This window comes from Macrotis lagotis, chromosome X, assembly GCF_037893015.1.
Source record: "Macrotis lagotis isolate mMagLag1 chromosome X, bilby.v1.9.chrom.fasta, whole genome shotgun sequence".
Taxonomy (NCBI): Eukaryota; Metazoa; Chordata; class Mammalia; order Peramelemorphia; family Peramelidae; genus Macrotis; species Macrotis lagotis.
The window spans coordinates 1,090,080-1,102,594 of NC_133666.1; the positions used below are offsets into that span (position 1 = coordinate 1,090,080).

At 44.3% G+C, this 12,515-nt stretch overlaps 1 protein-coding gene across 1 annotated transcript; it reads left to right on the plus strand.

The window, feature by feature from the left end:
* The first annotated feature begins 9,832 nt into the window (after positions 1-9,832).
* LOC141497272 (uncharacterized) lies at positions 9,833-12,207 on the plus strand. Its single transcript, XM_074199907.1, has 2 exons — positions 9,833-10,040; positions 10,136-12,207. The coding sequence occupies exons 1-2, from the start codon at positions 9,833-9,835 to the stop codon at positions 11,470-11,472; spliced, it is 1,545 nt and encodes a 514-aa protein (XP_074056008.1). The 3' UTR covers positions 11,473-12,207.
* The last annotated feature ends 308 nt before the right edge of the window (positions 12,208-12,515 follow it).

Genomic DNA, 12,515 nt, shown 5'->3' on the forward strand with positions numbered 1-12,515 from the left:
AAGGCTTTCTGAATGGACTCTGACCTTCTGGAGCCATGGCCCCCAAAGTCACCTGTCTTGTAGCTTTTTCCATTGACAAGTATGAAGATATCCATGAAAGGGGGACAGCTGTCCTTGGAGCTCCAGGTGAAATGCCATAGAGACTTGATTCCTCAGGCATTGGGGAATATGAAGGTAGACTAGTTTGTCAGTTTACCAGAACTAGGCCGTTTATAGAAATAATCTGGATCAAGGCTTTGCCATGGCTTTTCCTCGATCGAGATGGCTAGCCAAGTTCCTTCAAAGTTGCCTTGGGGCTGAGTCAGGTTGGATGGAAAGGGGAATGCTGCCATGCCAGTTTGGATATCTGTCCTAGAATAAAAATGCCTCTGAGATTGAGTCGACTTCTTTATGAATTGTAACTCAGACCTTCCACACTCCATCCACGGGAACACCACTTAGAGCCCTCAACATTTATTTAAGCACCTAGTCTATGTCAACCTCCATTGAAGGGCTAGGAATCCAAAGACAGGAGGGACATAGCTCTTGCCTTCTGCGAGCTCCCAGTCTAATGGGTAGATGACAAGCAAACTTGTCCCCCAAAACACCCTATAGACAGGACCAGGTTTGCTACTGGTGCCATAGTGGATAGAGAGCCAGGCTTGCAATCAGGAATGTTCCTCATCCTGAGTTCCAATCTGACCTCAGATACTTCTTAGCTGAGTGACTCTGGGCAAGTCTCTTTAAAGGAAGGCATAGGAAAATGATCGTGTTGGAATTGAAAGTTATGCCCTTTGGGACAGCAAAGGCTAGTGTGTAGAAGGCCACCCTTGTGCAATGAGTACTGTCTCGGGCACTCCTTGGGGAACCACCCCTGAGGTGAATGTATTGGAAAACATCTGGAACCAGGTGCTAAAGCCCTCCTCAAAGACCCAGTCACTCTGGAAAGGTATTTAAGCAAGGTCTTCTGGAGTGGAACTCTCTCTTTTCTTCTTTCTAGGATGACCAGTTTGTCTCTAAGCTAGAACCACGTATCCTGGCCTTGGTCAATATGGTGCCAGTTCCATGTGGCTTTTCTTCCCTTATCTCCTTGGTTCCCTGCCATTTCTTTTTCTTTTTTTTTAAGCATTACTCTTTTTTAAATTTTATTTAATATTTATTCTCATTTTGTACAAATAATGGTTTTTTTTACATTAATAAAATATTCTTGCTTAAGAGTAAATGAAATACACCCTCACCCTTAAATATAGACTTGCTTAAGTGGTAAAGTAAAGGGGACAGAAAAAAAATTAAAATTAAAAAAAATAAATAAATGATCGTAGTAATTGTAGGTATGGCCAGGTGGCGAAATGGATGGAGCACCAGCCCTGGAGCCATGAGCACCCAAGCCCACATCTGGCCCCGTACACACAACAATCACCCAGCTGTGTGACATACAAGCCACCTGAACCTCACTGCCCTGCAAAAACCAAAAAGAAAAAAAAGAAAAAAAAAGACCCAAAACAAAATAAAATAGTAATGATAGTAGGGGTGGCTGGGTGGTAGACATGGGTGTCAGACAGAGCATTGGCCCTTGAGCCAGGAGCACCTGGGTCCAAATCTAGCCTCAGACATCCAATGATCACCCTGCTATGTGGCCCCAGGCAGGCCACCCAGTCCCATTTGCCCTGCACCCCCCCTAAAATAATATTAATAAAAATGTGCTTGAGTCTTTGTTCCAACACCAACAACTCTGTCGTGAGTGGATCACATTCTTTATGATAAGTCCATGGCAAAAGTTACTTCCATATTTTTCTACAGTTGCCATTGCTGAGCTCAACTCCCTCCTTTCATATTTCTCCACTACCATGTACTATATTTTCTTTCTCCTTTCACTCTGACTCTGCTGTAGGGTAGCTGAGTGGCACAGCAGACAGATCCCCGGCTCTGGGACCAAGAGGCCCTGAGTCCCTATACCACCCCTTAAGCCTAGCATCCACCTGGCCCTATGGTCCAGGACAGGGCATCCAATCCCAGCCCCTTGCAAGAAGTAAAAAAGAAAATGTGTTATTTCTGACCACTCTCCCCCCATGGTCCATCCTCTCCTCCATGACTCACATCCCCCCTTCCCCCTGTCCCCCATCTCTCCTTCTTACTCCAGATGCCTATACCCCATTGAATATATATGCTGTTTCCTCTCCTAGCCACCTCTGATTAGAGCGAAGTTTCCCTCATTCCCCCTTGCCTTCCCACTTTCCATATCATTGCAATAGCTCATTGTAATAAAGAAAAATCTTATTATATGAAATATCTTGGCCTATTCCCCCTCTCCTTTTTCTTTATCCCATTACATTTCCCTTTTTTTCTATTGACTCCAGTTTTACACCATGTTTTATCTTCGAATTCCGCTTTCTCCTGTGCTTCAACTATAAAAGCTCCCTCTACCTGCTCCATTAACTGAGAAGGTTCATATGAGTATTATCAGTGTCATTTTTCTATACAGGAATACATGCAGTTCATCCTCATTAAGTCCCTCATATTTTCCCCCTCTCCTCCAATCTCTATGCTTCACCTGAGTCCTGTATCTGATGATCAAACCTTCTGTTCAGTTCTGGCCATTCCAACAGAAACGTTTGAAATTCCCCTGGTTCATTGAAAGTCCATCTTTTTCCCTAGAAGAGGACATTCAACCTTGCTGGGTAGTTGATTCTTGGCAGCATTCTAAGCTCTTTTGCCTTCCAGTACATTATATTCCAAGCCCTACGAGCTTCCAATGTAGTTGCTGCTAAGTCCTGTGTGATACTGACTGCAGCTCCACGATATTTGAACTGTGTCCTTCTGGCTGTTTGTAATAATTTCTCTTTGACTTGGGAGTTCTGGAACTTGGCTATAATATTCCTAGGGGTTGGTTTTTTGGGATCTCTTTCTCGGGGGGGATCGGTGGATTCTCTCCATTTCTATTTTGCCCTCTGCTTCTAGAATATCAGGGCAATTTTCCTGTAGAAATTCTTTGAAAATGATGTCAAGGCTCTTTTGCTAATCATGACTTTCAGGTACTCCAATAATTTTTAAATTATCTTTCCTAAGTCTGTTTTCCAGATCAGTTGTTTTTTCAATGAAATGTTTCACATTTTTTTCATTGTTTTTGGTTTTGAAGTATTGATTCCTGATTTCTAGTAAATTCATCAATCTCCCTGAATTCTATTCTTTGTCTGAAGGATTTGTTCTCCTCAGAGAGTTTTCTTATCTCTTTTTCTATCTGGCCAATTTTGTTTTTTAAATGCATTCTTCTCCTCCATAACTTTTTGAACTGTTTTATCCATTTGACCTAGGCTGGTTTTTAGCATGCTATTTATTTCAGCAATTTTTTGGATTTGCTTGACTAGGCTGCTGACTTCATTTTCATGTTTTTCCTGCACCTCTGTCATTTCTTTTCTCAATTTTTCTTCTAAATCCCTCATTTGATTTTCAAAGTCTTTTTTGAGCTCTGTCATAGCCTGAGCCCAATTTTTGTAATCCTTGGAGTTTTTAGATTCAGAAGCTTATGCTTCCTCATCTTCAGACTGAATATTTTGACCCTTCTTGAGCTCATATGCAAAATATTTCTCAATGGTCTTCCTCTTATTTCTCTGCTTCCTCATTTTCCCACCCTGAGCCTGGTTTTGGGGGTGCTTCCTCAGCTTTTACTAAGGGTCTCAGTATGTGAGGCTCGGTCCTCCCTCCTGGTCTGTGAATGACCATATACGACCCCTCTGCCACTGGGCTGAGGTGGGAAAGCGCTGCTGTTCTATGGGGGGGGGGGGCTAGACTGGGATCAGGATCTGAATGTGGTCAGAGCCCCAGAGTCCTGTTCCAGGGGCAGAGGACTGAGCTCTACAGCCTCTCTCTCTTCACTCCCCTCCCTAGGTTCAATGGGCTCATGCCGTGGGGGGGCTCCTGCTTACCGGCCTCGCCTGCTTCTGTTCCTGGATCTGGGCTGCAGAAAGACCATGTTGCTTGCTGTGTGCCCTGAGGGCTGGGTTTCACTTGCTCACTCTGGAAGAGGAGCCCTGCTGTTCCCCCAATTTGTGCCCAGTGCTCCCTGGGGTGTAGCTCTGGAGACTCCCCAGCTGCTGGGAGCCAGAGCTCCCAGCACCGTGGGGCTGCCTCCAGGAGGCTGCAGTTCTTTGGCTCTGGTGGGCCACCCCTCTGGCGGCCTGCCTCTCCGACACTGGGGAGCAGAGCCTTTCTGCTCTTTTCCAGGTTACCTTGAGTAGGAGAACTGCCTCATTGGGTCCCTCTGTGGGTTCTGTCTCTCGAAAGTTTAGTTAGAGTCCTTAGTTTATGAGTTTTATGAGAGAGCAACTAAGAGGAGATCCTTTCTTGTCGCCATCTTGGCTCTGCCCTCCTTTGCCATTTCTTTCTCTCTTCTTTCTTCTGACTTCTTTCCTATGTTGTTTGTGAGTGAAGAAATCAATTCTTTCCTAGGACTATGTTGTTTTGGGGGAACTTTCCAGACTTGTAAAAGAAAAATCCTGAACTTTCCCACCGTTTTCTCACTTCAAAGTGAGTTTTTTCCACTTATTTTTAGGTTTTTGCAAGGCAATGGGGCTAAGTGCCTTGCCCAAGGTCACCCAGCTAGGTAATAATGAAGTGTCTCAGGCTGCATTAGAACTCAGGTCCTCCTGACTCCAGGGCCCGTGCTCTATCCACCGTGCTACTTAGCCACCCCAATATTTTCACTTTTAAGAATTCTCATCTTTACTACACCACCCATTGTCCCCTAGTCAACTTATCCCTGTTGGCCTGGCTTTCTTCATCTGTCCAATGAACTGGAGAAGGAAATGACGAAGCACTCCAGGATCTATGCCAAGAAACCGTTCAATGGGGTTAAGGAAGTCAGAGACAACATTTTATTTATATACCGAGAACTTTGAGGCTTGCAGCAGGGCTATGTTTTTGTTGTTTTTTTGCAAAGCAATGGTGTTAAGTGACTTGCTAAGGTCACACAGCCGGGTCATTACAAAGTGCTTTAAAATCCTCAGTTTCACTTCAGTCTATGGTCATTTTAAAGAGCGATTGGATTTTGTTTTCTAAGCTATGATGGATTTCTGTTCTGTGGAAGACCAAGGTTTGGCCTGGCCAAGAGGATAGTTTTCATTTACCATGGGATAAGAAATTTGAATAAACTGGACATTCTCACCTAGAGTAAATAGGAAAAGACCCTCAGCATGTCCCTAAATCTTGCCTGTAGAAAATGGTGTACTGTGGAGGGCAATAAAGAATTAGTAATCATAACCTTGAATGTGAATGGGATGAACTCTCCCTTCAAACATAAGCAAATAGCAGAGTGGATTAAAAACCAGAATCCTACAATCTGCTGCTTACAAGAAACTCATTTGAAGCAGAGAGATGCATATAGAGTAAAGGTAAAAGGTTGGAGCAACATATATTTTGCTTCAGCTGAAGTAAAAAAAGCAGGGGTAGCAATCCTTATCTCAGACAAAGCAGCAGCAAAAATAGATAGCATTAAAAGAGATAAGGAAGGAAACTTTATCCTCCTAAAAGGTACCATAGACAATAAAGTCATTTCAATACTGAATCCATATGCAGCCAGTGGGACAGCACCCAAATTCTTAGAGGAGAAGCTGAAAGAACTACAGGAAGACATAGACAGCAAAACTCTGCTAGTGGGAGACCTCAACCTCCCGCTCTCAGATCTAGATAAATCAAATCATAAAATAAACAAGAAAGAAGTTAAGGAGGTCAATAGATTGTTAGAAAAATTAGATATAAAAGACTTATGGAGGAAACTCAATGGGGATAGAAAGGAATATACCTTTTTCTCTGAAGTACGTGGTACTTATACAAAAACTGATCATGTACTAAGACAAAAATCCTAATGATCAACTACAGAAAGGCAGAAATAGTGAATATATCTTTCTCAGATCACAACGCAATAAAAGTCATATACAATACTGGGCCAAGGAGATATAGACCCAGAACAAACTGGAAACTGAATAGCCTCACTTTAAAAAATGAGTGGACCAAAAAACAAATTATAGAAAGAATTAACCATTTTATCCTAGATAATGATAATAATGAAATAACATACCAAAACCTATGGGATTCATTCAAAGAGACTTTCAGGGGATATATTATAGCTCTAAATGCTTACATGAATAAATTGGAGAAAGTGGTATTCAACGAACTAAACATGCAACTAAAAAAATTAGAGAAAGAACAAATCAAAAATCCCCAATTAAATACCAAATTGGAAATTCTAAAAATTAAAGGAGAAATTAATAAAAGCAAAAGCAAAAAAATTATTGAATTAATAAATAAAACCAAAAGTTGGTATTATGAAAAAACCAATAAAATTGATAAACCTCTGGTCCATTTGATTAAAAAAAGAAAGAAGAAAACCAAATTGCTAATATCATAAATGAAAAAGGTGAACTGACCCCCAATGAGGAGGAAATTAAAGTAATAATTCAAAATTATTTTGCCCAACTCTATGCCAATAAATTTGATAATCTAAGTGAAATGGATGGATATTTACAAAAATATAAGTTGCCCAGGTTAAATGAAGAAGAGATTAAATACCTAAACAACCCTACCTCAGAAAAAGAAATTCAAGAAGCCATCATTGAACTCCCTAAAAATAAATCTCCAGGGCCTGATGGATTCACAAATGAATTCTACCAAACACTGAAGGAACAGTTGGTTCCAATTCTATATAAACTCTTTGGAAAAATAGGGAAAGATGGAACTCTGCTTAACTCTTTCTATGAAACCCATATGGTGCTGTTACCTAAATGAGGAAGAGTTAAAACAGAGAAAGAAAATTATACACCCATTTCCCTGATGAATGTAGATACAAACATCTTAAATAAAATCTTAGCAAAACGATTACAACAAGTTATCACCAGGATAATACATTATGACCAAGTAGGATTTATTCCAGGAATGCAGGGTTGGTTCAATATTAGGAAAACTGTTAGTATACTCATTTATATCAACAACAAATCTATCAGAAATCATATGATCATATCAATAGATGCTGAAAAAGCTTTTGACAAAATACAGCATCCATTCCTATTAAAAACACTAGAGAGTGTAGGAATAAATGGACTGTTCCTTAAAATAATTAGCAGTATCTATCTGAAACCATCAACAAGCATTATATTCAATGGGGAGAGGCTAGAGGCATTCCCAATAAGATCAGGGGTGAAACAAGGGTGCCCATTATCACCACTACTATTCAATATTGTATTAGAAATGTTAGTGTCAGCAATTAGAGAAGAAAAAGAAATTGAAGGAATTAGAATTGGGAAGGAAGAGACAAAACTCTGACTCTTTGCAGATGACATGATGGTCTACCTAGAGAATCCTAAGAAATCATCCAAAAAACTACTGGAAACAATTAGCAATTTTAGCAGAGTTGCAGGTTATAAAATAAACCCTCATAAATCCTCAACTTTTCCATATATGTTTAGCAAGATACAGCAGGAAGAGCTAGAAAGAGAAATCCCATTGAAAGTAACCTCAGACAATATAAAATACTTGGGAGTTTATTTGCCAAGACAGACTCAGAATCTTTTTGAAAACAATTATAAAACACTTCTCACACAAATTAAATCAGATTTAAATAACTGGGCAAATATCAACAGCTCATGGATAGGGAGAGCTAATATAATAAAAATGACAATTCTACCAAAGCTAAACTATCTGTTTAGTGCCCTACCAATCAAAATTCCAAAAAATTACTTTAATGAGTTAGAAAACATTGTAAGTAAATTCATATGGAGAAATAAAAAGTCAAGAATGGCCAGGAGCTTAATGAAAAAAAAGTACAAAAGAAGGTGGCTTAGCCCTACCTGATCTAAAATTATATTATAAAGCATCAGTCATCAAAACTGTTTGGTATTGGCTAAGAAATAGAGTGGGGACCAGTGGAATAGACTAGGTGTAAAAGCAGGAGATGATTATAGTAATCGGCTGTTCAATAAACCCAAAGAGTCCAGCCATTGGGATAAAAACTCCCTCTTTGATAAAAACTGCTGGGATAATTGGAAGTTAGTATGGAAGAAACTTAGATTAGACCCACACCTCACACCCTTTACCAAGATAAGATCCAAATGGTGACAGGATTTAGACATAAAAAACAACATTATAAGCAAATTAGAAGATCAAGGAGTAGTTTACCTGTCAGATCTATGGAAAGGGCAGCAATTTATGACTAAGGAAGAGTTGGAGAACAGCACCAAAAACCAATTAGGTGATTTCAATTACATTAAATTAAAAAGCTTTTGCACAGATAAAACCACTGTAACCAAGATCAAAAGAAATGGAGTAAATTGGGAAACAATCTTTACAACTGATGATTCTGACAAAGGACTCATTTCTAAAATATACAGAGAACTGAGTCCTATTTTTAAAACAAAAAGCCATTCCTCAATTGACAAATGGTCAAAAGATATGCAAAGGCAATTTACAGATGAAGAGATCAAAGCAATCCATAGCCATATGAAAAAAATGCTCCAAATCTTTAATTCTTAGAGAAAGGCAAATTAAAGCTTCTCTGAGGCACCACCTCACACCTCTCAGATTGGCCAATATGACCAGGAAGGATAATGATCATTGATGGAAGGGTTGTGAGAAATCTGGGACACTAATACATTGTTGGTGGAGCTGTGAACTCATCCAACCTTTCTGGAGAGCTATTTGGAACTACACCCAAAGGCCAACAAAAATGTGCATACCCTTTGACCCAGCAATACCACTACTGGGTCTATATCCTGAAGAGATGAAGAAAAGAGTAAAAATATTACTTGTACGAAAATATTTATAGCAGCCCTGTTTGTGGTGGCAAAGAATTGGAAATCCAGTAAATGTCCTTCAACTGGGGAATGGCTTAGCAAACTGTGGTCTATGTATGTCATGGGATACTATTGTTCTGTTAGAAACAAAGAGGGACAGGATTTCAGGGAAGCCTGGAGGGATTTGCATGAACTGATGCTGAGTGAGATGAGCAGAGCCAGAAAAACACTGTACACCCTAACAGCAACATGAGAGTGATGATCAACCTTAAAGGACTTGCTCATTCCATCAGTGCAACAATCGGGAGCAATTTTGGGCTGTCTGCAAAGGAGAATGCCATCTGTATGCAGTTAAGGTGCTGTGGAGTTTGAACAAAGTTCAAGGACTATTCCGTTTAATTTAGGGAAAAAACAGATATCTTATTGTCTTATCTTGTTACCTCTTAGATTCTTGTCTCTTCTCTAAGAATGTGATTTCTCTCTCATCACACCCAGTTTGGATCAAGGTACAACATGGACACAAAGTAACGACTAGCAGATTGCTTTCCATGGGAGGGTAGGGGGAGGGAAGTAAGACTGGGGGGGGGGGGGGAATTGTAAAACTCAAATAATATCTTTAATAAAAATTAATTAAAAAAAAGAAAATGGTGTGCTGGGCCGTAGCTAGGTGGTGTAGTGGACAGAGCACCAGCCCGGGAGTCAGGACTAGCTGAGGTCAAATCCGGCCTCAGACCCTTCCAAATGACCTAGCTGTGCGGCCTTGGGCAAGCCACTTAACCCCATTGCCTTGCCGAAACTAAAAAAAAAAAAAAATGTGCTGTTGCGTGGACTCTGCCCCCACCACCACAGGGATTAGAGTTGTTGCTGCCCCCTCCCCAGAGAGTTTCTCATGAACTGAAACCCTGGGGGCGGCTGGGGGTTTGGGGAGCCTCAGCAGAGCAGCACACATCCCTTTCTGGGAGGGTGAGGTCCTCAATCTGGCCCCCTGTGCCCCCCGCCCCCCACCGCACCCATCTCAGCTTTTCCCGGGCCCTCAAAGTCTATAGGCTACAGTTTGGCTACATTTCTAGACAATGCGGACTAACCCGCAGGAGCCCCACCCCCTGTCTGGGGAGGGCCAGGGCTGCAGGGTCTTGTGCTTGGCTTGCCTCAGGCAGAGTCCACAGACAGCTAGCAGCAGCGTCCAGGCACCAGCCAGGCCCCGGGTCCTCTGGCCCTCACAAGACGTCCGGCTCCCCGAGCGTCCAGTCGGCTTCCAGTCGCCCAGCCGGGCCCGGTCCGGTGCGGCCGAGGGTCCAGCCGACACGCCAGTCTAGCCGGCCAACTGGACTCCCAGCTCTCCGGTCCCGGAGCCAGCGTTCCGGCCTTGCTGCCAGGGCTCCAGAGGTCCAGGCGTCCTGCCGTCCGGCCAGTGGCCCGGCCAGCCTGCAGCCGCCTCCCTGCCCTGGTCCGGCAGCAGAAGCCGTGCAGAGTTGCCTCAGGAACTGTGCTCCCCGTGGCACGTTGCCAGCCTAGGAGGGTGGTCCTGGACCGGCTTCTTGTCCTCAATGAGGAACCCACCCTGACCTTCTGTGAGAGGAAGATCCGCAGGGGTGAGTGCATCTTGGGGAATGTGCAGAACCGGCAGATAATGTACCTGGTCCGGTACACGATTGAGAATACCTGCGACACGCTGTCCCAGAGCGTGGCTAGGAGCTATGGCGAGCCCGAGGGGTCCCAGGCATCCCCCATGCCGGAACCCGGCCCTAGCAGCACCCTGTCCGGGTGCAGCTACTTTGATTACAGTAGCAACAGCAGGGACCTGGACCTAGCCGAGCCCGGGGAGGTTTTCGACTGGAGCTACTGCAGCTGGTTCCCGGGCCCAGGTGCAGAGGAAGCCAGCACCAGCACCAGCACCAGCACCAGCACCAAGGTGCTCTCTTCGGAGCCTCGCTGCCCAGCAGCTCCTGAATCGGTGTATATGTGGCTTCAGGAGGGTCAGGTCCTCCGCTACATCACCATGCACCGGCAGAAGGATAGTGATACCGCCCTCCAAGCTGGCTGCCAAGGGGCTGCTATGGGGGAGTTCCTGGGCGCTAGCGCCCAGGGTGGCCAAGGGGAAGCTCCCTCTTCTGGGGCTGCAGAAGTGCAGGGGCCCAGAAAATACAAGCAAAAATGCAGGTCTTATGGTTCCAGATGGCAATGGGGAACTTCCAAAGAGCCTGAACACAGGTGCCTCGGTAAGCTCAATGAAGTCCAGATCCACTTACCCAAGGCCCTGAAGCTTCTGCTCCTGCAAGACTGCAAGCAGGTGACTGTAAATAAGAAGCTTTTCACCCTGCCTGCCAAGAAGCCAGTGAGTACCATCTTGGCAGAATATGTTGCCGCTCAGCAAAATTGCACCCCTACCTTGGAGGCCTACGCCGTTGCCGACGTGGTGGCCACCCTCCAAGAGTTCTTTGACATGGTACTGGGCTCTCAGCTCCTCTACCAGGTGGAGAAGCTGCAGCACCGGAAGATCCAGGCCCACTATGCCCGGGCCCCCATATCTGACATCCACGGGGGTGCCCACCTGCTGCGCCTCTTCCCACAGCTGGGGCCCATGCTTGCCTGCGCTCCCCTGAGCGGTGACAGTCTGCAGATGCTGCTCAACCCTTTGCACGATTTCCTGAAATATTTTGCCAGCGACCCTGCTCTGCTGTTTCAGGCCTCCACTGAGCACGGAGCTAATTGATTCTTCCAAGAGCAGGCAGAAAGGAAACTGAAACCTTGGCAATCTCTGCCAATCGGTGGTGGGGCGGCAGCTTATTGGCCTGGATGTGACAAAGAAGATTCCTTTTGGCCTGATGCTTGTTTGTTCTGGGTCCTTGTTTTCCTCTCAGTTTCCTGTTGACTGCTTCCCCTGAAGAAAGCCCTTTTTGACTCGACCCAAAGGTTGGCTCCTAGTTTGTGGGGTGGGTGACCTGGCCAGTTGGGATCCACATCAGCAACTGGCTTCTGGCTGCTCAGCGGGCTTCCACCTCTGCCCCTGTGTTAATGCTCACTGACTCAAGACCATCATTGGTTGGGAGGGCCTGGGAGAGGCGATATATGTAGGGCCCAGTCATCCTAATCTTCTTGAAACGTGACTTCTCAGTTTCCCCACAAGGGGTTGCATTGCACACGGCCAGTTCCGGAACCAGGGTTGGGCTGTTTTCTATGGTGATCGGGATAGGGATTTTGGTGCTAAGATAGACATACTCTCGGGTTTTTTTTTTTGTTTTGTTTTGGTTTTTTTGCTGTTGCTTTTTAGGGGCTTTTTGCAAGGCAGACAGGGTTAAGTGGCTTGCCCAAGGCCACACAGCTAGAAAGTTATGAAGTGCCTGAGGCGGGATTTGACTCCTGACTCCAGGGTGGTTGCTCTATCTACTGCACCACCTAGCTGCCTGACATACTCCTATTTTGACAGTTGTCTAGGAATGTTGTTCCTCCAGAGTTGGTTTGTAAGTTTTGAAAATAAAAGTTCTTAACTACCCTCAAAAGGTGTGTGGCTTCTGTCTTGGCTTGGGGGAAGTCCAATAGAGGCAGGGGCTCACAGGTTTGGGAATTAATACAAGGTAGACTTCACTCTGAGCCCAATCCACTGCCCCAGGGACACCCGGGTCTCCCCCCAAGGGGCAGTGGTATAGAAATGGCCTTGGAGGAGGGGGAAGGTTAGTTATGGGACCAGGTTGGTCCCAATAGCCCCAAGCAACTCCCAGGCCCAGACCAAGTCAAATCAGCTTGCAGAAATGCTAA